This window comes from Blastocystis hominis (genome assembly GCF_000151665.1).
Source record: "Blastocystis hominis, Singapore isolate B (sub-type 7) whole genome shotgun sequence assembly, scaffold_0".
Lineage (NCBI taxonomy): Eukaryota > Bigyra > Opalinata > Blastocystidae > Blastocystis > Blastocystis hominis.
This window is the reverse complement of record NW_013171815.1, coordinates 1938508-1966360: the sequence shown is the minus strand read 5'-3', so window position 1 is coordinate 1966360 and position 27853 is coordinate 1938508. Positions and strand designations below refer to the sequence as shown.

Below are 27853 nucleotides of genomic sequence, written 5' to 3'. Positions count from 1 at the left end.
TATGCTGATGGCAGTCATTGCCGTATCAGCTGAATTAAATGCTATAGTGGGACGTATGTCTACTGTGAAGATTCCTGCTCCCTGCCGTTCTGAGGGATTTTTGGAATTTCTTCCGAACGACGCGATTCGTCGTAGTTGGGGTGAGCGTCCGACTGGTTATGGAAAGTGGGGGTATGCTGCCAATTTACCTCCGTACTCTCCTCCCTACCAGAAGACCGGACACCCCGCAGATGTATTTGATGGCGATTTGTCGACTGGTTATGTGTGGAAGACCGTTTCTGTTGCTAAGGAGGACTGTCCACAAGATAGTACCAATTGTCAGCAATTGACCGTCAATGGCTTGAAGATAGCTGCGTACAACCAGGGTGTGGGCGGTCGTCGTTGTCATGAGTGCCGCGGTGTGTCTGGTTGTGAGGAACCGTCGCAAACCGTTCTTCCGATTTGCTCTACCGCGGTCTGTAGCTATTGTGAAAACTTGAACGCTGTGATGTCCTTCGATACCCTGGAGTACTTGCTGGTGAGGAACGTCAGTATTACGGTGCGTGGAGAGCATCGTTCTCCGCGAACCTTCAAGTTCTACTACTCTGTGGAAGGCATTGAGGGTCCCTACATGGAGTTCAACAAGGAGGTTTTTACGATTGACAGCATGGCTGGAAATACTTACAACTTCACCACGACGGATGGTAATACGGTGATTGGTCGCTACTGGAGACTCGAGATTCTGTCGAACTTTGGAGATCCGGAGCATGTCGAACTGGTGGAGCTGGCTTTGTATGGACGTCAGATGAACAGCGACAAGGTGGACGCGTACTACAAGTTTGTGAGTGGCTCGGATTGCAATGGCGATCCCCTGAGTACGACGTCGTTCACGTTTGGATTTGCCTCTGAGCAGTCGACTGTGGACAATGGTGAATTCTTCATCAGAGTGAACTCCATTCAAATTGGTCCGTTTACTCCGAAGCATGAAGCGGATTCCATCCGTGATGCACTGTATGCGAATGGCTTTGTGGCTACGGTGTCGAAGACCCCGCTGATTGTGGGTAACAAGTATGGTCAGGAGTTCGCGATCGAGTTCTATGGGAATGTGGCCCCCGAGATCCAAACTTCGCAGGATATGCTTATTGGTCTCAATAAGTTCCCGGACGATGTATTCATGAATAGCTCCTATGTTAACCCCAATATGCTGAGTGCTTATTGTGTGGATTCTAATTTAGCTGCGATTATTTCCACGTTTGCAAGAGTGCCCGATGACCACACAGCCCGTGTGTGTGATGCTCAGGGTAGTGTCGTAAGTTCGACGACGGTGTATGGAGTGAATTCGATTACCCCTACCTATGGACCGATGGGAGGTACGATTAGCATGGCTATTAACGGTAATTTCGAACCGACTATGAACATTACGATGGTGAGCAACAAGGTGTCTTCGTCGAAGGATTGCTTGGATGCTGCGTCTGTTTTGTCGGAAGACTTTTATCCTCTGGCTAACAACCAGGTGGACATGGAGATCGATGCCGAGGAGATGATGGATCATGCTCGCTTCTGCGTGCGCTACGATGATGAGGTGTATGGTGTGGTCCCGAGCGCTTATTTCTCGATCCAGAATGCTTTGATCACCGAGGTGAGAACGCAGAATTGCAAGTTGGCTCTTCTGGGAGAATCCGTGATTACTTTGATTGGTTCTGGTCTGCACATTAATGATACAGTTATGTTTATCAAGGAAGATAGCAATGGCCAGAAAACGGTGATTGGAACTGGTCATGTGATTACTGAGAACGGCAACTCGTTTGAAGTGAAAATGCAATTCACCGCGGCTGGCGATGGCTATCTGCTTGCTAATTTCAGTGGTTTGTCCAAGGAGTTCCATGATGTTATTGTCCATGTTTACGATCTGCAAACAAAGATGAATCACTTAGTTTCTGGTACGGAAATGGTCCTGGAAGTGTTTGGAATGGGACCCTTCAAGGTTGATGATGGAATCTTGCTGCGAAGTGGAGACGATTATCTGAACTTCACCTACACTTCGCAGACGCACAACATTACCAACGTGAATGGCGTGGATCGAATCAAGTTCCAGATCTTAATCAGCAGTCCGGCGGATGATCGTGAGTACACGCTGTACTATCAGGCTTCCCGCAATACGGATATGTGCGATACTCCCTTCAACCTGGGTGCTGTGTTTACCTTCCACATTGTGACGTCGGTGACCACCAAGATGGGTAACGGAAACGTCAATTTTGTTACTACCGTGTTGAATAAGGAAACTACGATCACGCTTACGGGACTGTCGCTGGATGAGACTGACACGGCTTATTATTGGAATGAGGCGGATCAGATTCGAGCCGATGTCAATTTCTTTAGCAACAGTAAGACGGAGCGTATGGGAAATTTGACGTTTGTGAGCGAGGGAAGCTACTACTTGGTGTACGGATTTATGAATGGCGACCTGAAGGTGGAGGTTCCGTACTCCGCATTAGCTATGAACGTCTCCTCGATTACCGGAATTGCTGTGGGACTGGAAAGCAACACCACGCAGATGACGGTGAAGGATCTGCCTACACTGGTGGAGTATATGGGTCACGGCATCCATAACATCACCCGCGATGCTGCTTATCACGATCTGACCCCCGACCCTTCGCTCACCGGAGGAAACGACGCGAGCGGAAGGAAGTACGCAAGCAACCGTGCGGTCGCTTCGCACGGTCCGTACGTGACTGTGGATGATCTGAAGAACCCGATGGATGCAGTGTTTGCGTTCGAGAACGGAGGTCGATCGACCGAACTGAACCACTGGATCATCTACGACTTCAAGAGCTTGATCACGATTGAGGAGTTCGGAATGTACGTGAACAGCGTGTTCTTCCAGCAGCTGCCTCGTGACTTCGAGCTGCAGCGTCTGATGTTCTGCTACGACGATAGCTGCGTGTTTGAAGGAGATAACGCTCTGGCGAACGCTCCCTGGGAGACTGTGCTGAGCGTCAAGGATATGGAAAAGACCAACGTCACAGCTTTGGGCGGATTCCAGAACTACAAGCTGCCCCGTGCTGTGTCTGCTCGTTACTACCGTTTGTACATCACGAAGAACTGGGGAAGTCCCGTGTATACGAGCGTGATCCAGGTGAATTTCGTGGGCTCGAATGCTGGGGACAACGATATGAATCTTGCCCTGTGGGCGCCGGAGTCCCAGACTGTTTGGGATAGGGACAAGACGTGGATTGTGAGTGCGATTGGCCACTCCACTCTGGAAACCTTCGTAACCTCCAATCGTAGTGTGCTGTGGTACGACTTCAGTAGCACGGACAGCAAGGTGGATCCTATTCGTTTGAGTCACATCCGTATGAACGTTGCTGAAGTGGATATGAATGATGTTTGGATTGAGAACAAGAAGGTGGCTTCGAATGTGGTCAAGGACTTTGAGATTAACACTGTGTACGGTCGCATTGGAGATAAGATCAAGTTTGCTCTCCCTGGTTCGATGGAAGATGCGGATTGTTGGACGGCAGATAGCAAGGCCTTTGGTTCCGTGATCGATGTTCATGAGGTCACACTGCAGTTCAGTGCTCTCACTTTCACCGGCTCTTTTATCATCGAGACGAACAACTCGTACTTTATGGACTTGAACAAGGATTCTACAAATGGCATCAATGTTGCGATCAAGAAGGAGCGGACGGTCCCTATCTTTGTCCAGGATACGGATCAGGTCGCCTCCATTAAGCTGGAGCAGCTTACCGGAGTGGATAAGGCGGATGTGACGATCCGATACACGAGCAACAATTCCATTACTGTGACGATTTCTGTGTTGGAGCCTGCTCTGACGCAGCCCGACTTCAAGCTGATCCTTCCGGGTGACAGCTCTGTGGAGTGCAGACAGTGTGACTACGTGGATCGTTGCAAGGATAAGGAGTTTACGATCGCCCCTCAAAGCGACGCATCTGGAAGTATCTACACCCTGCAGATCACGGACGATAGTGAGTGCTCGATGAGTGATTTCTTGCTTAACCGCGAGTACCAAATGAAATACTCCTCCACTGAGCAGGGATCTGGCATCTTTACGTTCACTCCTGTTGAGTTCATCAGCAGCAAGGTGCTGATCATCGCGAACCCGTCGTTGCATTATGGCGCGAAGGTCATTGCGAGCGAGGTGAAGACTTGCCCGGCGACGAACGAGTGCACGAATTTCAGCAATACTCTTATCTCCCAGCAGATCGTCCACAAAGTGAAGGGTCATGCGGCAGTCGGTGTGGTTAACGCTATGCAAGGTGATAAGGCGAACGTGAGTATGACGTTCATTTACAATTCGGATTATCCCAATCTGAACGCTCCTTTGTGCTACAAGTTCGGAGACCTTCCGTGGAAGCTCTACAAGAACTACATGATTGATCTGCGAAGCGTGATCGATGTCACGCCGCGCAAGTTCATTGTTGGAGAGGAGCGGGAAGTGACGATTTCTGGAACGGATGAAAGTATTAGCGAAGGAGATGAACTGCGCGTGCTGTGGAGAGGTGAGGACTGCAACAACCCAGACAATTGGGTGAAGTTCTACAATGGCGCCAATTCCACGGTGCAGACTCTGAAAGTGGGAGCGGGCGGAAAGGTGCGCATGAATTTCCACGCCTCGCTTCCTGTGAGCCAGTCGCTCACTCTCTGCTACAAATTCGCCGGTGAGAATGAGGACTTTGTGAACTATCCGCTGATTACTTTCGACGTCATGAATCTGGTGAGCCTGGAGGCGTCTGACGCTACCTATGCGAACGATCTTGTTGTAGCGAAGCAGAAGAAGGAGTTTATCATCAATGGAAATGGCCTTTCGAACCTGGATGACTTCTTCTTCGTTCAACAGACGGTGGACTACTGCGATGAGGGATCGAAGGTGGACGCCACGATCAGCGAAATCACGTTGCTCTCCCCGAACGAGCTGAGGTTCTCTGTCGTTTTCTCGCAGTCCTATGTCGATATGTTGAAGATTTGCTATCGCTTTAGCAACTATAACGAGGAGGTTAAGAGCGTCATGAATGACGCTCTGCCGCTGTACGTAGTGGCGATTAGCGGCGTGAATCCCACGTATGGATTTGCCAAGAAGAACTCTGTGCTGGTGAACTACTTCGGCAACTATCCTTCCTCTTACACCATGGGAGATCATGCAAAGTGGGTGTTGCAGGACTCGGAGGAGCCCGTTACTGTGGATGTGGATGTGAGCAATCGAGGAAGCAACCACACCAGCAGTGTTGCGTTCGAGACGAATGGAAAGTACATTCTGAGCTACCAGTTTGGAAACGAGCCATTCATGGAGTATCCTGATATCTATATGCATGCTCTGGAGCTGATTGGCTTGAATAACTCGCATGCAGTGGTCGGTTGTCTGTACCGTCCCGAGATGGAGCTCTATTACTACCGTGCGTTGACGGATCCGAATGTGAGGGACAGTTTGTCCTTCAAGAGAGTGGGCGGAAGTTGCATGAACCCGGACGATAAGCTCCCGATTCTGAGCGCGAATGGAGCCCAGAGCAACTACACCGACGTGCTGAATGACGAGGAGAAGGGTGATCGCACGGCGTATGCTGAGTTCTTGGTGCAGGACATTTCTGGAGGCGACTATTCCTTCTGCTACAGATGGGGTAATAAGGAGGTGATCGATTATTCGAACATCCAGGTTACCTTCTACAGCTTTACTGGTTTCAGCATTGCCGGAGGCAGCGCTTCGGATTCCTTGGTGGAGAGAATTGAAAAGACGATGAATGTGATGGGAAGCGGCGTGGATGAGGCGGATGAAATCCGTCTGATTGTTCCTAGAGGCTCGAGCGACCCCATGTGCACCGTGGAAGCCAACAAGGGTGATGACGAGTGCGAGGCTCCTTTCGAGGACAAGACGTTCACGGTGAACTCCAACAAGCAGGTGAACATTTTGGTGGAGTCGGTTCCTTCCGGAAAGCTGCAGGTGTGCTACAAGTTCAAGAACGTGGGCTATTTCGTGAAGATGCCGGTGTACCTCACCGTGTCTGGACTGAACAGCGTGACTGTGAACCAGGGTTCGGCGGATGTGATGGTCGTGGGCGTTGAGAAGACGTTCACGTTCAATGGACTGGGCATTGATAGCGGAGATCGCGTGTACTGGGGTCTGACCTGCAGTGGCGAGCAGAGCGATATGATTTCGCAGGAAGTACTGTTGGACGAGAATCTGTCGGCCACGTTCCTGTTCACCAGCCCCACGACCACGGATTTGATTCTCTGCTTCGGTCATGCTCAGGAAGAGTACCGAGGCTACCCGAACTACCATCTGACTGTGAAGGAGTTGCAGACCGTGAGCAGTGTCGATCCGAACGGCCAGACGGATTTGGCCATCGTGGACCAGGCGAAGACGGTGGAGTTCCGCGGCGTTGGTATTGCGAGCGGTACGGTGGATGTGGCTCGCTGGGTGCGCGGCACGTCCTGCGAGAGCGATGTGGTGCCTCTGATGAGCTCGAGCACGATCGACATGGGATCGATTGACTTCGAGGTGGATCCCAACGATGCGGACCGCTACTTGCAGATCACTTCGTCGAGCACCCGCCTGGGAAGCGCGATGAAGGCCGCCAGCTCCTCCGCGAACTCGGTGGTTGTGGGATCGGACCACACCGCCTCGTTCCTGTTTGCAGAGGATTCTTCGGAGCAGGAGAACGAGCGTTTCTTCCTGTGCTACAAGTTTGGTGACGAGCCCTTCAAGTTGTACGACGAGATTACGATGCGCGTGTACGATTTGTACGATGCCGCCAGTTACAGCAAGGACGACAAGAGCGACAGCAAGTACCTGGTCGCTGCGGGAGCGATGTCGACGGTCGAGTTTTCGGGCTATGGCATTGCTGAGGGCGATCGTGCCTACTGGGTGAAGAGCGATCGTACTTGCCGACCGATGAACGCGCTGCCGATCACGTCGCTGCACCTCTATGAGGAGAACATTGTGTACGTGGACGCTCTCTTGAAGACGACGGTGAACTTTGTGAACGGATACGATGGAGCTGTGTCGCTTTGCTACCAGTTCCAGAACGAGATGCCCAAGCGTTACAACTTCCCCTACCACGTGGCGCGTGTGAATGGCGTGCGCAATGTGGATGGCACGAATGTGTTCGTGGGAGGTGTTCCTGTGAAGCTCACCTTCTATGGATACCACGTCAACGAAGAATCGCAGTTTGACGAGTTTGGCTGGACGAAGGGCGAGGATTGCTCTGCCTCCAATCTGGTGACTATGCTGAACGTGGATACGCAGGAGAAGGTCACGATGCACGCTCTGAATGGCGGCAACCGCGAGGCCACCGTCCAGTTCCTGGAGGGAGGCACGTTCTCGCTGTGCCACATTTTCGGTAAGGAGGAGATCGTGCACTACGCGGATGTCCAGATCGAGGTGCGCATCATTGAGGAAATCATTCCTTGGTGGACTCCTGAGGAGTCGGCCATGGGTTACAGCATGGCTCGCGTGGCCGTGAAGGGCGCTATGAAGCGCTGGAATGTGCGCGGCGTCTTTGAGACTGGAGATTTGCTTCGCTTCGCTATGACGGGAGACTGCAACTGCAACTTGGCTCGCATGTCGACCCCGATGGCTCCCACTCTGGAGATGACTGAGATTCCGATCCAGCGCGACGAAGTGACCGGCAACTATTACTTCACGGTTGCGTTCCTCGACGCGATGGACGTGTACAACCAGCCCTTCACTGTGTGCTACCGTTCTCGCAGCGATCTGCTGTACTACCCCACGACGATGAAGATTGAGGTGTACACAATTGAGGAGATCAACTCGTCCGTGGGAGCTACGAACGTGCTGGTCGTAGGAGAGGAGAAGACGTTGGAGTTCTCGAGCTCGAAGAACGTGGGTGTGAGCGTAAAGGACAAGATCGGCTTCTCGCTGAACAGCAACTGCGATCAGCTGGAGCTTGCTCCTGTGCAGTTGAATGAGAACTACGAAGCGTCCGTGAAGATCGATGTGAGCTATTACAACAACTTCAACCTGTGCTACCAGTTCGACGGCCAGCCTTTCATGAGTCTGGGCATTGTCCGTGTGTTCGATGTGATGGATGTGGTTGCGACATGCGACAACTGCTCGAACAACACCTCGATCATGTACGTGACGAAGGAGTTCGAGTTCCGCATCAACGGCCAGCATTTGGAGGGAGTGCCCGAGTACGCGAAGTGGGTGTATGGCGACGAGGGATGCGATGGTCGTGCCGCGCTGCTTTCTGAGACGGAGGGAGAGACTCCGAAGGACTACTCTTCGGAGTTGATCGAGATCACGGAGGTCGTGGCGGAGAGCGCTGCGAATGTGTCGAAGCTGATCCAGTCCTCGACGGAGGTGGTGAACGCGCTGCAGATCGTTTCGGGCAAGATGTCGCTGACGTTCTTGCAGAGCTCGTATCCGGCCGTGGACAACGAGTTCCGTCTGTGCTACAAGTTTGGTGACGAGCCGTTCAAGCTGTATCCCGACATCCGCATGACGGTGGTTGGAATCGATTCGATTTCTTCGAACAAGGGCATGTACTCCACGATGCTGGTGAACGAGCCCGAGACGTGGGTGGTCCAGGGTTTCGGATTCTCGGACAAGGACAAGATGCGTCTGGTCGTGGGCATGGACTGCCATGAAAACATCATGGCGGAGACGGACGTGTATGCCACCAATCCTGTGGAGGCCTATGTGAAGGATCTGACCATTGCGCAGGCCAGCGCGTCCATGATGACGTTGTGCTGGAAGTTCGATGAGGAGGACTACACGCTGATGCCCAAGTTCACGGTGACTGTGAACGACGTGACGAGCGCGACCCCTGCGTTCGCCATCCAGGGCATTTCCCGCACCTTCGAGTATGAAGGACTGGGCGTGAAGATGGGCGATCGGATTCGCTACGCTACGGGAGACTGCGAGCACGGCATTGCTCTCTACGACGGCATTTCGGATAAGAAACTGGCCAGCGACCACACGGTGAGTCTGAAGTTCGATGCGGCCAGCCTTCTGCCCTACAAGCTGTGCTACAAGTTCGATGAGGAGCCTTACAAGCAGTACAGCGCGTTCACCGTTGATGTGGCTACCGTAACCGGCATGCGCTACGACGGAATTGACTACACCTCGCTGACGCTCGGTTTGGGCGTGGATTACCAGATCACTGTGACGGGTATCAATGTGCACGCTGGAGACCGTATCCAGTTCGTGCCTTCGCGCTACCAGGACTGCCAGTCGATCTCTTCGACCAATCCTCCTCTCTTTGACACTCCGTATGTGGTGGAGGGCGACGTGGACAAGGAGAGCGTGAAGTTCACCGTGCGAGGCGAGATTTCTGGAAGCTACAAGATGTGCTACGCCTTCGGCTCTGAGCTGGAGATGGTGCTCTACCCTGATTACACGCTGGTGTTCCAGGGAGTGCTGGATGTGGTTGCGGATTATGGAGACGACTTCGTCCTCGTGGCGGGTCATGAGAAGACGTTCACCATCACGGGAACGGACGGTGTGGGCACGGGCGATCGTGTCTCCCTGACTCGCACTGCTCGTTGCGAGGATGCGGATTATGTGGCGCTGAACGCGGAGGAAGCCAAGTTCGTGACTGTGGACGCGAACAATCGGATCGCGATTACTGTGCAGGAGACTTCGTCCAATGCGGAGCTGAGTTCGATGGACGGCTCGCACCACTGCTTCGGTATGTGCTACAGCTACAAGGATTCTCCGGATACGATTCTCATGAGTCGTTTCTGCTACGCGACTGCGGATATCATGCCGATGACGATCGACGTGATTCAGGGTCAGCCGACGCAGCTGCAGCTCGAGGGTTACATGTTCCAGGACGGTGATCAGTACGTGTGGACGACTGCCTCCGACAGTTCTTGCGAGGACGCGAATCGTGCTGGTTTCGTCTCTTCGGCTGAGGGAGAGGCGATGCACTCTCTTGGAAAGGCGGTTCCGTTCTACCCCGTTCCTAGCACGGGCTACATTGAGGAGGACAGCACGGAGCTGTACAACTTGCTCTCTTCCTTCCAGGATGCTTCTTCGCTGAGCCATGTGGAGTCTGCTTCGTTCGATTCTGCCGTGGTGGAGGCTGGTTTGTATGACGAGTCGAACAACGCCCTGTCTGCTTCTCTGTGCTACAAGTTCGGTAGCGAGCCGATGTACCGCTTCGACTTGTCTGTGGACACTCTTCGCATGACGGAAGTCACTCCTTCCGTCGTGACGCTGAATGCCGATGCGGTGCTCCGTGTGTCGCTGAGCCGCCCGATTACCAATGCTGTCGTGAAGTTTGTTGCCTCGGGCTCGAGTTGCAGCAGCAGCAGCAACATTCTTGTTGTTGGCGGAGCTTCGGAGTTTAACGCTACACAGGAGATCGCGGGTAAGGTCACTGTGGAGGGCGTTGCGGAAGAGTCGTACACTCCTTGCTTGCGTCTTGGAGTTGGCGAGTATCACGCCTTCGATCAGTTCTCTGTGCGCTTGGTCCACTTCGCGATGAAGACCGAGGAGTTGCTTGTGGCGGACTATCCTTCGACGCTCACCGTCACGTCGCGCGTTGGCGTGCTGGCTTCGGACAAGTGCTACTTCACCGCGAGCGATTCTTGCACTGGTGGAGTGGGTGCGATGGATCTGATCATCGATGGCGTGAGAACGACGACCTTCAGTCCCGCTGCTGACTTCATCAGCCTGACGTTCCTGAGCTCTGGCAAGGAGCTGAATCTGTGCTGCCAGTTCGCCGATGGCGAGATGCAGCTGGTGCAGACGAACGTGATTGTGGAGATTGCCCAGTTGCTCCATCTGCGAGGTCTGAATGTGCACTACTCGATGCTGCCCTACAACATGGAGAAGCAGATGCGCCTGTACGGAAGCGGCTTGGTGAGCGGCGAGTTCTGGCTGACTCGGACGGACGCGGAGTGCGACGACTTGAATGGTCGTCTGGAGCTGGAGGGCGCGACGAACAATGCCGTGAGCGTGCTTCCGGGCCAGAACAATGAAGTGTCGATGGTGTCTCTGGGTCGCGATATTGAAACGTACACGCTGTGCTACAACTATCGCAGCACGGCGACCTACCGCTACGACCAGTTCCAGTTCTATTCGATCAGCATGAACGAGATCGTGGCTGCCAACGGAGAGAACTTCAAGGCGGTGGTGAATGTGCCCAAGACATTCTACGTGTATGGATCGCACCTGAGCACCAACGACTACATCGGATTCTCGTACGACGAGGGCTGCAGCAGCAGCAACATGGTTTCGATCGTGGAAGGAGACGGTCATTACGTCCCGCTGCAGCAGAACGCGGAGGGAACGCTGTTCTTCGTGGTGACCTTCTTGGAGAACTCGGAGAGCGCGCCGGCGGGAGAGTTCCGTCTGTGCTTCAACTCGTATCTGAACGGCAACATTCCGGTGGACTTCAAGATGAAGGTGTTCGAGCTGCTGCAGAGCCAGTGGAGCCAGGACGTGACGACGGCCACGGGCGAGTCCGTGACGATTGTGGACACGGAGGGCGAGAAGATGTCGGTCAAGGGCTTCCGTGTGAACGACAACACCAACCAGCAGGATCGCGTGAAGTTCGTGAAACAGGGCGGCAGCGAGGAAGAGGCGCTGGAGTTCATTGGAGCGGACGAGGGCACGGGCGATCGTCTTCCCGCGTTCTCGAGCCTTCCCGATAAGAGTTCTGCCTCCGTCTCCTCGTCGAATGTGATCAGCGCGTCGGACAAGGTGGAGTCGATCCGTTCTGCGTTCCAGTCTGCTCAGGATGTCGGTACCGTGGCGTACATTGATAATGCGGCGTTGGTGGAGGGCTTCGATGGCTCGACCAACGGCATTCGCTTCATGGATTCTGTGGAGAACGAAGTGGTGGAGCCGTTCGTGCAGTTCGGCTACGAGGACTTCGCTCGCTCTCCCAAGGCGGCGTTCGAGCTGTTCCACATTGACGATTTCCGCAGCGTGGCGGAGGAGAGCGGCGCCCACGATGTGGTTGTGGACATGCCGAAGGCGTTCCGTCTGGTTGGTGCGAAGGTGAGCGAGGGAGACAAGTTCTGGTTCGTGGAGCCGTCGCTGACCTGCGCGGACCAGAAGGCGGAGATCACGCTCAATGGCGTGAAGGGTCGTCAGGAAGTGGTGGTGGAGGCGAACGCGACCGAGTTCCTGCTGACGTTCCATGACAAGGTGCCGACTCTGAGGCTGTGCTACCAGTTCAGCGCGCGCGCGGACGTTGTGAAGGACTACGCGTCGATCCAGCTGTCTCTGCACACGATCAACGCGATCGCGCCTTCTTCGGTGCGAGTGAACAAGTGGTCGGATGTGGAGTTCACGGACGCGATTGGCATGAGCATGGGCGACCATGTCCGCTGGATTGCGAACGACGGCGTGAGCGACTGCTCGCAGAACATCATTGCTTCCGGCGAGATTGCCTCGAACACGTCGACGGCGAGCTTCTTCTTCCGCCAGCCTGTGGGCGGCGTGAGCTCTGTGTATCTGTGCTACAAGTTCGGCGAGGAAGAGTGGATGGCGTACGCGTCGCTGAAGATCCAGCTGGCCGAGACGATGAGCATGATGCCTCACGACGCCGTGCTCTCGCTGCCTCGCGAGTTCACGGTGCAGGGAAGCGCTCAGAAGGAGGAGGATCGCTTCGCGTTCGTGCCGATGGCGGAGAGCTGCGAGGGCGTGACGAACGCGGTGGCGGCGACCTCTCTGGGCGAGCACATCGTGTCCTTCACGTGGACGTTCACTTCGGCGGATTCGCAGTGGAAGCTCTGCTACCTGTCGGAGGGCGTGTGGATGGAGTACGCGGATCTGGACTTCCTGGTGAGTGTGTACACGGTGACGGCCATGCCTACGGTGGATATGGGAGCGAACGAGATCCTGGTTTCTTCGCTGCAGAAGGACTTCATGATTGAGGGCGTGGGCACGGACAACGAGGCCAACTCGCTGTTCTTCGTCCCTGCCGCATCGGAGGGCTGCTCTGCGAACTATGACATTGCGGTGGAGCCTCTGGGCAACAGCCGATACCGCCTGTCGACCAACGTGCCGAGCGGCGTATACGAGCTGTGCTACCAGTTCTCGAGCTTCCAGGCAGTGCGCTACCCGACCATCCAGAAGACCGTGATCAGTTTCACCGCGCTGAACGTGGCGGAGGGCGATGTGACGGTGGCTGTGAAGGATATTGCGTCGACCTACTCGGTCTCTGTGCAGAACATGCAGCAGCTGCAGGACGACGATCATCTGTGGTTCGGTCGTAGCGGAACGGAGTGTGCCGAGGCGGTGCCCATGGTGGATGCCACTGGCGCGACCGTCAACGAGCTGGTGTTCGCTCATCCCTACACGAACACGCACTCTGTGAGCATCACGGAGACGGGAACGTTCGACGTGTGCTACCGCTTCGCGTTCGAGCAGACGCTGCGCACTGGCTTCGTGGTGAATGTGAAGGACGTGACGGGCCGTTCTCCTGCCTACGTGTACGACAACATTCCCAGCCCCGTCTCGTTCATGGGTGTGGGAATCGGAAGCGGCGATATCGCTCGATGGATTCCCACGGGCGAGGATTGCAGCTCGGCGAACGCGATCTCGGCTGTGGTCAGCGGTACTTCGGCGACCTACACGATTACTCCGGTGAGCCAGGAGGGCGAGTACTTCGAGCTGTGCTACCAATTCTCGGGCTCGCCGGTGATGAAGCACTACCCTGCTCTGACGATGGTGGTGAGACCTGTGGGCGTGTTCGAGGTGTCGCTGGGTTGCCGCAAGTACGTGGAGTGGAAGGTGACGATGTCCGCGAGCGCCCCGGAGACTGTGCCGATGACGTACACGCGCGAGGACGCGAACGTCGTGGCCTTTGAGATGAAGCGCGGTGCTACGCAGTCGGAGGTGAAGCGTGGTCTGAACGGCCTGGGCGCTGTGCGTGTGACCTCGACGCCTGCTGCCTCGGGTGCGGATTCGGTGTACTACATGGTGTTCTTGGAAGACGAGTGCTCGAATGCGAACATGACCTCGCCTTGCGCGTTGTCTAGCAGCAGTGCTGTCGCGGGTGTGACTGTGACGCGCGAGCGTATTCTGGACGAGTGTATGGCGGCCTCCAACGTGGAGAAGACGCTGCGTGTGCACGGATCGGTGGGCATGAACGATCGTCTGTTCTTCGTGGATTCGGAGAGCGAGTGTACTGTGGAGAACGCGGCCAATGCCGCCACGATGAAGGAGTGCGATTTGGAGAAGGAGGAGTGTCTGTCGTCTATGACTTTCACCGCCTCGACTTACAGCGACATGGTGGTGCAGCTGACCTGCCAGACGAACGAGGCGTACTCTTCGACGGAGGGTCTGTACATGGCGATGCGCTTGGATGGTCAGATCTCTGTGCTGTACCCGGATTCGAGCTTCAGCAGCATCTCCCAGGACATGATTGTGCGCGAGGTGTCCACGGTGAACATCCCTGCGTTGAAGGCGATGCTTTCCGAGTTCTACGGAGTTACCAGTGTCGACGTTGCTTCGAACTACAACACCTTCTGCCCGACGAACGCCGGCGAGAGCTACACTCACACTGTGACGCTTCACGGCGTGCGTGCTGAGTACGCTGCTGGCTACCAGCCGATCTCTGTGTCGTTCTTCACGCTGCAGGACCTTCAGTTCGTCCCTACGACCTCGACCAAGTTCTCCGTGTCGGGTGTGGTGGAATCGTATGGACGTCGCTCGAAGAGTCTGTGCTACGCGTTCAACGGCAACGTGCTGCAGTACTACCCGGACGTGACGATGGAGGTGTACGACGTGGAAGCTCCGGTGGTGGGAGCGGAGAGCGCCTTGACGAACTCCGTGTTCCACTCGACGGGCAGCGAGTTCACGATCGCCTTCAACGGCGTCGCGGAGCGCTGCAAGCCGGAGACGGTGGCGAACTTCCAGATCAACGGCCGTCCTTCGATCGACGCGCACTTCCTGTACCTGTCGAATTTCCACAACCTGATTACGGACTTTGAAACGGATACGACGGCGAAGCTGGCCGCCGGAAGCGAGGCTTGGATGGTTCCCGACTTCGCGCAGTGCAAGAAGATCAGCCGTCTGTACTGGCTGCCGAGAGGAGAGACGAACCGCCGCGTGCAGTCCATCAACTACCAGTACTCGAACCAGATCGGCGGACCCTGGTCGCCTTCGTTCTTGGATGTGAACGTGGACTTCTCCTCGCTGACCGGATTCTACGGACTGAGCAGCAAGGGCCGCTTCGTGAAGATGATTTTCGAGAAGAGCGTGCTGGATGCGTTCTACGTGATCTCCGATCCGATCTTCGTCGGCCAGGACTGCGACTACGCTGCTTCGACCGACTTCCGTCCTCAGGTGCAGATTTCCTGCACGAATCCTTCGAAGTGCGGCTCGTACTCGACGGTGCTGGATCTGAGCACGTGCTCGCGCTCGGCTGTGGTGAGCGGCTTGCCGTATGGAGAGTACTCGATCCAGTATCGCGTGTCCAGCGACGACATGTGGGCCACGATTCCCAACACGCCGACCGTGGATGTTCTGATGTTGAGCACGATTCAGCCGAACCGTCTGATTGCTGGTGAGTCTTCGCCGATCACGTTGAGTCTGTCGTCGGGAAGCGTTGCTCAGAATGGCGACCGCATTCGTTTGGTGAAGGTGCCTGCTGGCTTCTCGAGCGTGAATCCTTGCTCCGAGTTCGGCTATCCTCTGCCTGAGACGATGACCATTTCCTTCATGGCTGCTACGGACGTGAACGGCGAGCAGCACATTGCTGTGACGAACGGAAACGACTTCACCTCGCTGCTGTCGGTGGGCGACAAGGTGATCGTGCTGGACACGGTGGGTCTGAAGGCGTACAAGATGACGATTTCGCAGCTGTCGGCCACGCAGATGACCTTCGTCGAGAATCTGAATGAGGTGGACACGACGCAAGAGTTCGTGCTGCAGCTGTTCAACGAGTATTCTGTGGAGGTGGTGGACGGCGTGACGCGCACGACCGAGGCGGTTTCCTTCCTGACTCCGAGCTCGGATGTGTCTGCCTGCTACATTCGCCAGCCGCTGGAGCGCAACAGCTGGTACGAGCTTCCGAACGTGTTCAACGTGGTGGCCGTGGAGTCGATCGCTGTGGAGAACGTGATGGAGCCTTCTCGCCGCATCCCGGTGGTGAAGGATCTTCCTGTGACGATCCAGTTCCGCGGTTCGGGCCTGCGTGTGGGCGATCGCGCCTACTTCGTGCCTATGGGAAGCGAGTGCAGCAGCGGATCGGCGGCTCCGGTGGCGCCGGTGGAGCTGGATTCGTTCGGCGTGGAGTACACGTTCGGCGAGTTTGTGTTCTCGGATGCGGAGGAGTACGAGCTGTGCTACATGTACAGCAGCGCCGTCCTGCCGGGCACCAGCGTGGAGGAGGCGACCTTCTACAAGGTGAGCGGCCTGGTGGTTGCTGCGAACACGGTGCTGAGCGTGGCCTCGGTGAGCAAGGGTGTGACGACGGGATTCGTTTCGGACTACGAGAAGGACATTACGTTCTCGCTGGTGGAGCATACGGTGATGGAGAACTCGTTCTACGTGGTTTCGGGCCAGGCTACGAGCTGCTCGGAGGATGCTTCTGTGGGCATGAACGTGACCGCTCTGTCTTCGTCTTCGTTCCGCGTGACCTTCACTTCTGTCGGTCTGGAGACGAGCCAGCCTCTGCAGCTGTGCTTCCGCTTCGGCAACTATCCTGCGCAGCTGTACCCGTCGATCACGTTCAAGGTGACGGAGCTGTTCGGACTGACGGGCAACCTGGTGGACGAGGACGGTTATCTGGATCAGGCGGTGGTGGACGGCAGCAAGCCGCTGTCCATCTACGGAATGCAGCTGGCCACTGGAGACTACATCAAGTTCATCGGTCTTGACGAGGACTGCGACACGAACACGGGCTTCGGCCGCCGCCTGGAGGTGGTCCAGCCCGAAGACGACCCGAACGCGAGCATGGTGACCTGCCCCGAGGGCTCTGCGCTGTGCCAGGCGACGATGCACTTCAACCGCGAGAGCATGGACGACGTGCACGCGTGCTACTGGTTCTTCAACGACCCCGGCTACTGGAAGAGCTATCCTTACTCGCTGCGCGTGACGCAGCCCGGCGATCTGCTGTTCACTTCGGTGGAGGGCCTGAACGACCGCGGTCTGGTGGCCGGCAACACCAAGACGTTCCACATCCGCGGCAACGGTGCCACGTACGGAGACAAGGTGTACTTGGTGGAGGACCAGCAGAACTGCATGGAGGAGAACGCCTGGGACAACCGCGTGTTCCTCACGGAGGTGACGGAGCTGAACAACGTGTTCGCGGTGGTGGTGAGCATGAGCTACGTGACGCCCGGCTCGAATCTGCGTCTGTGCTACCAGTTCTCTACGCTGCCCGCGTTCAACGACAAGGTGAGCGGCCTGTTCCACATCAACGCGATTACGGGCATCGACGCGGACTTGACGAGCGGCAGCACTTCGATCGCCATTGCTGGCATGAGCAAGAACTACTACTTGACGGGCGTTGGCTTCTCGATGGGAGACCAGGTCGCTTGGGTGACGGAGGAGGAGACGTGCGAGCAGTCGTCTCACATGACTGCGGTGCTGATGGATACGGAGAACGGCGCCTACTACTCGCCGGTGCTGTTCACCTCTGTGGAGGCGGGCAAGACGTTCCGTCTGTGCTACAAGTTCGCGTACGAGAGCTGGATGGAGTATGCGAACATCACGGTGATGGTGAAGCAGTACGGAGGCATCAGCATGACCTCGGCGGGCGCCAGCGACGTGCTGGTGCTCAGCACGGCGAAGACCTTCTTCCTGGACGATGCCTACTCGACGTACGGATACAGCACGAGCGATCGGGTGCATCTGGTGAACAACGGCGACGACTGCGCCGTGTCGGCGAACTATCTGTACTCCGCTCCTGTCCTTGCGTCCGTGTCCTCGACGCCTCGCTTCCAGTTCACGCTGGAGTTGGACGAGTCGTTCGCGGGAAAGACCTGCCGTATCTGCTACGCGTTCGGAAACGAGGTTGCCTACGCTACTTCGGATCTGATCCGCGTGAAGGGCATGACCGGATTCGTGGGTGTGCTGGACGTGACGACGATCGACACGGAGCAGAGCGTGACGACGGCTGTGCTGAATGTGGAGAAGAAGCTGGTGTTCCCGAGCAACATGAACATTGACTACACGGACCGCTTCCTGTTCGTCGAGAGCGAGAGCGCTTGCGAGAGCGCCACGGCGCTGCTGCCTCTGAACTCGGAGGCGATGATCTTGTACGTGAGCGTGCTGCGCACGAATGCGCAGGACGTGGGCAAGCAGTTCTACGGATGCATGAAGTTCGGATCGGAGCCGAATACGTTCCTGCCTGGCGTGACCCTTCAGGTGAAGAGCTTCAACGGAATGGAGGCGATGGAGGGCGCGAACGACGTGCTGGTGCTGAGCCAGGCGAAGACGTTCGACATCGACGCGACTGGCGGCGCCGGCGAGGGAGATGCGGTGATCATCGCGCCGTCGGCCTGCACGGATGTGAACGCTCCGAACCGCCTGGTGTTCCCGGTGGTGAAGAGCAGCGGAGACAAGATCCAGGTGACGATGCAGATCGAGCCGGCGAACGTGGAGACGATTCGTCAGTGGAACGTCTGCTACCGCTTCGTGTCGGAGTTGCCGACGGCGACCTCGCTGTCGATGAACATTCTGGGATTCGCGTCGGCGGATGCCATGAGCGTGAACGTGGGAAGCAAGCAGATGGCCATCGTGGGCAAGTCCAAGATTTATTCGTTCGCGGGTGTGGAAGGTGCGCTGGAGGGCGACGAAGTGGCTCTGGGCTGCTCGTGCGACAACGACACCTATGTGATGCAGCCGCTGGATAGCACGCTGTCTGTGTCGATGATGCTGGAGACCAAGCCTTCCTGCGCGGTGGGCGTGTGCTACCGCTTCCGCGAGGAGATGCCGATCTTCTATGCTTGGAACATGGTCGTGCAGGAGCTGGAGACTGTGAACGACGAGACTGCGCTGTCGCTGAATATGCTGGCCGGAAGCAGCATGGTGCTGCGTTTCGGAGGCGCCTCGAGCACGAACGATCGCATGAAGCTGGTCAGCGCGACGAGCTCTTGCGTTGCTTCGATTGACGACTTCAGCGATGCGTACGGCTCCGAGATTCCGGACCTGTGGGTGGCTTCTGTGGCGGTTTCGGACGACCAGAGCCACAGCGTTGTGACGCTGGGCGGAAACAACGACATTCGCAACTACTTCGATTCTCTGCAGGTGACGATGGTGGACAATACGCTGTCGGAGCAGAAGGCGCTGATCATCGGAGGCCGGCTGGTGTACGTGAACAACTACAACAGCGAGACGCGCGCGCTGTCTCTGGACCGCGTCTACAGCTCTCTGGAGGTGGGCGCGACGCTGAAGGCGGCTCACACGCACGGTCTGACCGTTTCGCAGAACGTGTACCAGGCGGAGGTGACGCTGCCGCTGTCCTACAACAACGAGGGCGTGCTGAAGCTCTGCTACGCGTTCGCTGGAGATGCCTTCTTCGACTACGAGCAGTTCGTGGTGAATGTGTATCAGATGCTGCCTGAGGCCTCGGAGACGCGCGGCGTGCAGCCGCTGGTGATGCTGAGCGGCATGACGAACGTGATGACGCTGAACGGAACGGGTCTGAGCTCGGGCGACAAGATCAAGCTGGTGAACGTGATCGAGGACTGCAGCGCGGAGGCGGTGGTGGAGAGCCCGGTGGAGTGCGTGGACTCGCACTGCAGCGCGGTGATCGAGACGGGCGTGTCGGGATCGTTCCTTCTGTGCTACGAGTTCGCGAACAACCTGGGCACGCAGACGACGTACCAGTCGGTGGATCTGGTGTCCAGCCAGGTGCAGGGCCAGAGTTCGGAGTACAACGTGTGGTTCAGCGTGGCCAACCAGGAGCACGTGATCATCTACAACACCACCAAGGAGGACAGCTTCAAGCAGACCTTGGTGCCGACCTTCGTGGAGCAGCTGAGCAACACGTTCACGGCGAGCGGCGAGCTGGAGACGGTGCTTCGTCCCGAGGGATCGCTGGTGCTGTTCTCGAGCAGCAGCGCCTCGGCCGAGTACTTGTTCCTGACGAACCACAACGCGAATATGCTGGCCGATGTGATGGAGTTCGTGGTGGTGGTGGACTGCGAGCAGTTCCGCGCGGTGACGATGCGTGTGCGCGTGCTCGTCGATGGTGCGCAGATCATGGAGCAGACCGTGACCATTCCGGAGTCGGGTGTGCACCGCATCACCTTCACGTCTGCGATGATTCCCACGGAGGCTGCGCGCCGTCGTCTGTCCGAGTTCAGCGGCGTGATCAGCTACGCGCTGCAGATCTCGACCACGGCGACCAACATGTTCACGTTCCACCGCACGTACAGCGAGATGACGATGTCGATGGACGCTGTGGAGTCTTTCAAGTACGTGGAGAACGACTGTCTGGAGGAGCCGATCGCGTCGGGCACGCTGAGCCAGGAGGACAACACGGTGACCTGGACGTTCGCCCAGGGCTCGGAGAACAAGGCGCTGAAGCTGTGCTACAGTCTGGGCGCTTCGAGATACGCGGAGTGCGGAACGGAGTACAACATGTACGTGGGAGACGTGACTGCGCTCACGAGCGAAGTGGGCGATCCCGCGCACGTGGTCGTGGGTATTCCCAAGGTGTTCGGACTGGAGGGATCGTGGATCCAGGAGAACGACAAGCTCTACTTCGCCTACCAGGAGATCGAGACGGAGGTCATGACGGTGAGCGCGAACCGCACGTTCCTGATGGATCTGCAGAGCGCGCCGACCTCAGAGCCGATGGCGCTGCACTACAAGTTCAACTCGATGCCCTACCAGACGTTCGAGCAGCTGACCGTCCAGGTGGACTATGTGTCCTCCGTGGTCTTCTCGGGCGAGGAGGGCTACATGGCTGTGGGCGTGCCTGTGCTGGTGGAAGTGACCGGAAGCGGTTTCCGCGACACGGACTCGATCTTCTTCGTGGAGGAGAATGACGCCTGCGAGGTGGACTCGGGACTGGGCCTGAGCCTGGTGACTGTGGAGGTGACGGAGGTGACGACGACGAGCGTGAAGGCGACCGCGAGCGCTCTGGCTGCTGCTTCGGGTCACAATCTGAAGATGTGCTACGCGTTCTCGGAGGAGGGAGCGATTGCCGTGTCGGATTCGATCGCTGTGATGGAGTTCGCCGCGGTGGAGACGACGATGGGAAGTGTCAACGTGGCGGTTGCTGGCCAGGCCAAGACGGTGCGTGTGATTGGCACGGGTCTGCGCGTCGGCGATGTGATCAGCTTCCACGCGACGGAGGATTGCAGCTCCGCGGCGGTGGCTAGCTTCGCGGTGACGGACTCGGACGACGGTTTGGTGGCGACGTACCTGTTCAGCGCGGGCAGCAATGGTGCCAGCTACGCGATGTGCTACCAGTTCGGCCAGTCGACGACGAACGTGGTGCGTCTCAGCGCGTTCGATGTGGTGGTGAAGGCGTTCGAGAGCTTCCTGGATACGATGGTGGAGTCGGAGATTTCCTTCTTCGTGTCGCGCAACGCCAAGCCGGTGCGTGTGGTCGCCGACGGATTTGCTGCCGGCGATGAGCTGGCGTTCACTGCGGGCGCGGATTGCGCGTCGCTGCTGCCTCTGTCGGTGGACGGCGTGGAGGCGAGCTCGCTGCCGCTGACGACGGTGATGACGACGGTGAACATCTACGAGGAGGTGACTTCTGGCAGCATCCACGTGTGCTACAAGTTCGGATCGGAGCCGTTCGCGTTCATCCCGAACGCGTACGTGCTGTACTCGCTGAGCGTGTCTGCTGCGGAGGGACTGAGTGTGAGCAGCATCGTCGCTGGCCAGAGCAAGACCTTCACCTTCACGCGCAGCCACATCAACGCGGAGGACTACTTCTACTTCGTGCCTGCGACTGCGACGGCGTGCTACTCGACGGACATGATTCCCTCGATCGGCAACGTGATGATTGGCGAGCAGACCTCGGTGACGCTGACCGTGTCGCAGCACAGCGAGAACCAGTACTACCAGCTCTGCTACGTGTTCGCCGGAGAAGAGCCTCAGCTGCTCGGCTCGAACGGAGCGTTCAGCCCCGCGAAGTGGGATCTGATGGTGAAGGGCGTGGTTGCGTTCACGAACGGAAGCGTGGTCGCGAAGCAGCCGAAGGAGGTGGCCGTGGACATCTACGGCGTGAGCGACGCGGACGAGGCGTGGTTCTCGCCTCTGGAGTCGTGCGAGCCCGCTGTTCGCGCCGTGGTGTCGATCAGCTCTACGGCGATGGCTGTGGACTTCCCTGCCGCTGCGAACGCGCTGCATCTGTGCTACCGCTTCGACGGCAACGCGGTGTTCTATTACGCGGACTACACGCTGTCGGTGAAGGAGCTGCAGTCGGTGACGACGGAGTCGGGCGCGGCGACGGTGGCGGTGTGGCTGCGTCCCAAGTCGTTCACCTTCTCCGGCGTGGGCGTGGCTGCGGGCGACCGCGTGAAGTACGTCCCCTACAACAGCGACTGCTCGGCGGAGGTGGACTACATGATGGACCCTGTCGCGAACATGACGGTGGAGTACTACGAGCTGGACGAGACGCTGTCGATCGACACCTACTTCCTGGAGGAGAGCACGGAGGAAGAGCCCTACCAGATCTGCTACCAGTTCCAGGGCCAGGAGTGGATGAACTACGGACCGCAGGGAGCGTATGGCAGCGATAGCGTCTTCAAGCTGGTGGTGTTCGGTCGTCCTGTGGTGACGGCGTCGAGCGGAGACAAGAACGTGTTTGTGAAGGACGTGGCGAAGACCCTGACCTACAACGGCATTCTGATAACGCCTTCGGACCGAATCAAGATCGTGGAGGGCGGCGACTGCAGCGTGGCCGCGGTGTCTGCGGAGTTCGACGACATGGTGCTCGGCGAATCGCTGTCGCTGACGTTCAACTTCGCGGACGCGTCCTACCTCGGCAAGGAGATGACGATGTGCTTCCGCTTCGCGGACGATTCGACCTACGTGACGCTGTTCGGCATCTCGGTGAAGACGCTGACTTCGGCCGCGTTCACCTCGGGTCATCCGCAGGTGTTGGTGGCCGGACAGGACAAGACGGTGACTCTGGAGGGAGTGGGTCTGAGCGCGAACGACCACGCCTACTTCTCGTACACGACGTGCGAGGAGGCGGTGCTGAACTTCCCTGTTGTTGCGGTGGGCGAGGAGGAGGAGGATCAGAGCTTCTCGACGGTGGTGAACATCCCGATGGCGGAGAGCGCGGACTCGATGGTGTTGTGCTACGCCTTCGGCAACGAGCTGCCCGTGCAGTACAGCTTCCTGAGCTTCGTGGTGAAGGGCGTGAACACTGCGGAGGTGGCTGGCCACGCGGACTACTCTGTGAACGTGATCGAGCAGTCCGAGTCTCCGACGATCCAGTTCTCTGGCTTCGGTATGAGCAGCAACGATAAGGTGTGGATCGTGGAGCAGGGAGCGGAGTGCATGGAGCAGAACGCCGTGAAGGTGCTGAGCGTGAGCGAGACCTACACGGTGCGCTACGCGTTCACCGCCGCGGAGAGCGAGAAGCGCTACGACGTGTGCTACGTGTTCTACACGTTCACTCTGGCGGAGGCGCCCATCAAGTACGACAACCTGGCTCTCACGGTGCGCAGCCTGCCTACGGTGGCTGCCGCGGTGCCCGCGCTGGCGGCGAACGGAGCCGTGGTGGACCAGCCGAAGGTGTTCACGATGGACACTGCGATGGCGGGCGAGGGCGACTCGCTGCTGCTGGTGAACTCGCCGAGCAACGACTGCATGGGCGAGGTGATGCTCGAGGCGCCCGTGGCGCAGGACAAGACCGCGACGGTGACGCTGACGAACTCGACGGCGAACAGCTGGACGATGTGCTACGTGTTCGCGGAGCAGACGCGCGCGTTCGAGGTGTCGGACTTCGTGTCGAAGGAGGTGCTGGACATGGTGCCTGCGGACACGAACAGCACGCGCGTGACGGCGAACGTGATGAAGGACTGGCTGCTGACGGTGAACGGAGGATCGAACAACGACAAGGCGAAGATGGTGACCGGCGAGGACTGCGATATGGGCGAATGGGTGCCCGTGATCGATGGCGTGGTGGGCTTCGCGCTGGAGTACTCGGAGGAGGACTACAAGCTGTGCTACCTGTTCGACGGAGAGGAGCCGATGATGTACCCGGAGATCCGTCTGAGCGTGCTGCACGTGAACGAGATCACGATCGACGACGGCGCTCGCAACGACGCGATCATCTTCAAGGTGGATAACGCGATCCGCATCACGGGAATGACGTTCCCTGGCGACAAGATCTACCCGCTGGCCAATCCTCTGAACGAGCCCGTGACTTCGTTCACGAGCAGCGACTGTCTGGAGGGCATTCCTCTGGACGAGTACATCGCGCGGTCGGAGGATGGCGCGTTCCACGTGTCGGTGGTGACCGGAGGCAGCGTGCTGATCTGCTACCTGTTCGAGGGCGAGACGAAGCCTACGCTGACCTCGTTCAATCTGCTGGTGCTGGGCGTGATCAACCCGACGATGCGCGTGGGCGAGGAGGAGCTGATCGGCACGGCCAATCTGTGGGCGGTGAAGAACGTGACCACGCACCTCTCCTTCCAGTCCAGCGACACGGTGCACGAGGCTCGCTACAAGTGGGTGGCGAACGACGCGGCGGACTGCGACGCTCCGGGCGAGGGCATGGAGTACGACGAGGACGGCAGCCGCGCGCTGCTGTACGACGCGGAGTACGAGCGCATGTACGACGAGTTTGCGCTGACGAACACGACGACGGCGAACTACAAGCTGTGCTACCAGTTCAGCGGCAAGCGCTGGGTGTTCCTGAGCGAGCAGTCGCAGGGAGACGTGTACCCGCCGCTGACGCTGGAGTCGCGCGGCCTGCTGGACATTCTGAGCGTGGACGAGTCGAGTCCGTTCGAGTTCGTGCCGCGCGAGGAGAAGCAGTGGATGGTGGTGGTGGCGAACGGCAAGGAGAACGACAAGATGCGTCTGGTGACGGGCATCAGCTGCACGGACCGGGAGCAGATCGTGGCGACGGCGGACGTGCAGGGCTATCTGGTGGTGTGGAACACGGACGAGAACAGCTACGAGAAGCTGGCGAACACGGATCACCTGTCGGTGTGCTACGGCTTCACGAACGCGGACTCGAACTTCTGGGTGCTGTACGACGAGTTCGACGTGGACGTGATGTTCGTGAACCAGGTGACGTCCACGGGCAACCGCAACCTGATCTACTTGAACCAGACCAAGGAGTACACGCTGCACGGAGCGAACATCGACCGTCTGGAGGAGGTGTTCTTCGTGGAGCTGGCGGCCACCTGCGCGAGCGCGGAGCGCTACGGCCTGGCGCTGGTGGAGGGAGGCCAGGCGGTGGTGGTGTTCACGGAGCCGGTGGAGAGCACGCTGAAGATGTGCGTGGTGTTCAAGAACCACATGCCCATGTCGGTGACGCCGGAGAACCAGAACATTTTGGAGGTGAACGTGGTGTCGGTGGAGGCGATGCAGTCGCTGGAGGGCTTCTCGAGCGACAGCTCCGTGATGTCGCAGAACAAGCAGTTCCGCCTGCTGGGTTCGCACACCGAGCTGGTGCAGTCGGCGATCTTCGCGAACTCGCCGTGCGACGACGTGTTCGAGGCCTTCCCGGTGAGCGAGGGCAGCTTCAACGTGTACTTCGAGACACACACGGAGGGCCGTCCGCTGACGCTCTGCGTGAAGTACCCGCTGGAGGATCCGATCGACACGGGCATCGTGATGTCGCTGAAGGCGCTGACGAAGATCGAGGTGGACAAGGGAGACAAGCGCGTGCTGATCTGGGGAACGAGCAAGACGTTCACCTTCTCGGGCTATGGACTCAACGCGGAGGAGGATACTGCGGAGTTCATTCTGGCGACGTCGGTGCCGAACGACAGCGAGCAGTAAGGAAAGAGGAGAACGTCGTTTGTGGGGAGTATATACATATGTATATATATGATTCTCCCCTGTCATTGTTGTTGTTGTTGTTGTAATTACGTTGTTTGTTTGCAAACCAGGGATGGAGCCAGAAATAGGGGGAATTTCGGGAGTTGCAGAAACAAAAGCGACCCATTCTCTGCAGTTCCCTTCTACAGTAGACGCTTCTTTGAAATGTCTGGAATTGAATTCAAGCCAATTGTACCAAAGAGTGTACCTACTGCGCGTTCTGCGAAAACTTCGGAAAGTGAGAAATGGGAAGCGCATTCACGGATAGACATATGGTGGAAGTCATTCCGAAACATAAATGAAACAAAACTGGTAGGCATTCACAGTTTTCCACGATGTGTAGAGTGGTCCTGTAAATCATATTTCGTTCTCTCCCCTATCGCCGTACCACTTCGCTGTTTCCTCTGGAACCAAGTAGGGCGCGCGTCTTCCGTTTTCCCTCTAGTGTCATTTTATTCTCCGGCGAAACGCGTCAGAAGATCAAGAGCTTCTCTCGCTTCATGGATATCGCGTATTCCGGTAGATCTGCGAGTGGTCTTCGAAGCAGGCAATTTCCGTCACGACGGGAAGCTTCTGACGGCGGGCGACGAGAAGGGCAACATCAAGCTGTTCGACGTGGAGACGAAGACGATGCTGCGCCAGGCGCAGCCTCACAGCTCTGCGGTGCACGCGGTGGACTTTTTCTCGACGACGCAGCTGCTTTCCGGGAGCGACGACAAGACGATCTGTCTGTACGACATCCCTACGAACATGGTGGTGAACACGTACGAGGGCCACACGGTATCCGCGGTCATCATGTCTCATCTCATCTCCAGGACTACGTGCGCGCGCTGAGCGTGGCGTCCACGCAGAGCGACTGCTTCCTGAGCGGGGGTTTCGACGGCTGCGTGAAGCTGTGGGACCGCCGCGTGGCCCCCTCGGAGGCGTGCGTGCTGTCCCTGGCGACGCCTCACGCGGTGGGCTGCGTGCTGCAGCTCAGCGCGTCGGTGGTCGTGGCCGCCAGCGAGGCGGAGCTGCACGTTTTCGACCTGCTCAACAGCGGAAAGTCCAGAAATCGGGGCGATTTCAGGCGTAGAGAGCTGGCGACGCTGAACTACCACCAGAAGCAGGTCACGTGTCTGGCGTCGTATCGCAGCGATTCGTTCCCGGCCCCGCGGTTTTTGTCGGCCTCGCTGGACGGCTCGGTGCGCGTGGTGGATCCCACGACCTTCAAAGTCACCCACAACTTCAAGTTCCCCGACCCCGTTCTCTCCGTCGCCGTTTCCGTACTTCCCCGCGGGACTGTCAAGCCTAGCCCTCCAACGTCATGGCCGTCGGCACTTCCGCGGGAATCCTGTCCACGCGGGTGCGGGAGCACGTGGAGAAGGCGGAGGAAACGCCCGCGCTGGCGCCCGGCGCGCTGCTGGCGCGTGTGGTGTACCGGAGCAAACGCGTGGACCCCGAGCTGGAGGCGAAGAAGGTGGAGATAACCGCGGGAAAGAGGGTTCACCAGTCGAAGTGGAACCGCTATTTGCGGAAATTCGAGTATAAAAAGGCGCTGAACGCGGTGCTGGAAGTGGGGATTAACCGCGGGTTGCGATGTAGGGGAGGAACGTGAAGGACATCGTGGCGGTGTTGGAGGAGTTAAGGACGCGCGGAGATCTCAAAACCGCGATTCGTGGAAGGTGGAAACGTGGAAACGTGGTAATGCGTAGGACGGATAAGGAGTTGGAGCCGCTGATTTCGTTCGTGTCGTACTATATCGTGGACCCGAAGTACACCGACATTCTAACAACCGTGGCGGAAGAGATTTTGAGTAGGCGGAGGGAAAGAGAGGGGTAATGCGCAGATCATCACGGAGAAAACATCGGGAAGAATTCGCTGACGGACTCGCAGCTGGTGAAGCTGGAGCAGATTTTGGACGAGGAAATTCAGGTGCAGAAGGACGTGTTCTCTGTAATGGGCATGTTAGAAGCGATT

The 27853-nt window shown here is 57.6% G+C and overlaps 2 protein-coding genes; both read left to right on the top strand.

Annotated features, from left to right (window-relative positions):
- Positions 1-31: 31 nt before the first annotated feature.
- GSBLH_T00000654001 (uncharacterized protein) lies at positions 32-25942 on the top strand (the record flags this gene model as incomplete). XM_013038891.1 has 1 exon in its annotated part: positions 32-25942. A coding segment is annotated over one exon (25824 nt), but the record flags the coding sequence as incomplete, so codon positions are not given.
- A 117-nt stretch (positions 25943-26059) lies between these two features.
- On the top strand, positions 26060-27363 carry GSBLH_T00000653001 (uncharacterized protein; the record flags this gene model as incomplete). The annotated part of the gene is made up of 6 exons (XM_013038890.1): positions 26060-26132; positions 26163-26206; positions 26238-26308; positions 26340-26413; positions 26442-26674; positions 26710-27363. 6 exons carry the CDS (start codon positions 26060-26062, stop codon positions 27361-27363), a joined length of 1149 nt encoding a protein of 382 aa, XP_012894344.1.
- Between the last annotated feature and the right edge of the window lie 490 nt (positions 27364-27853).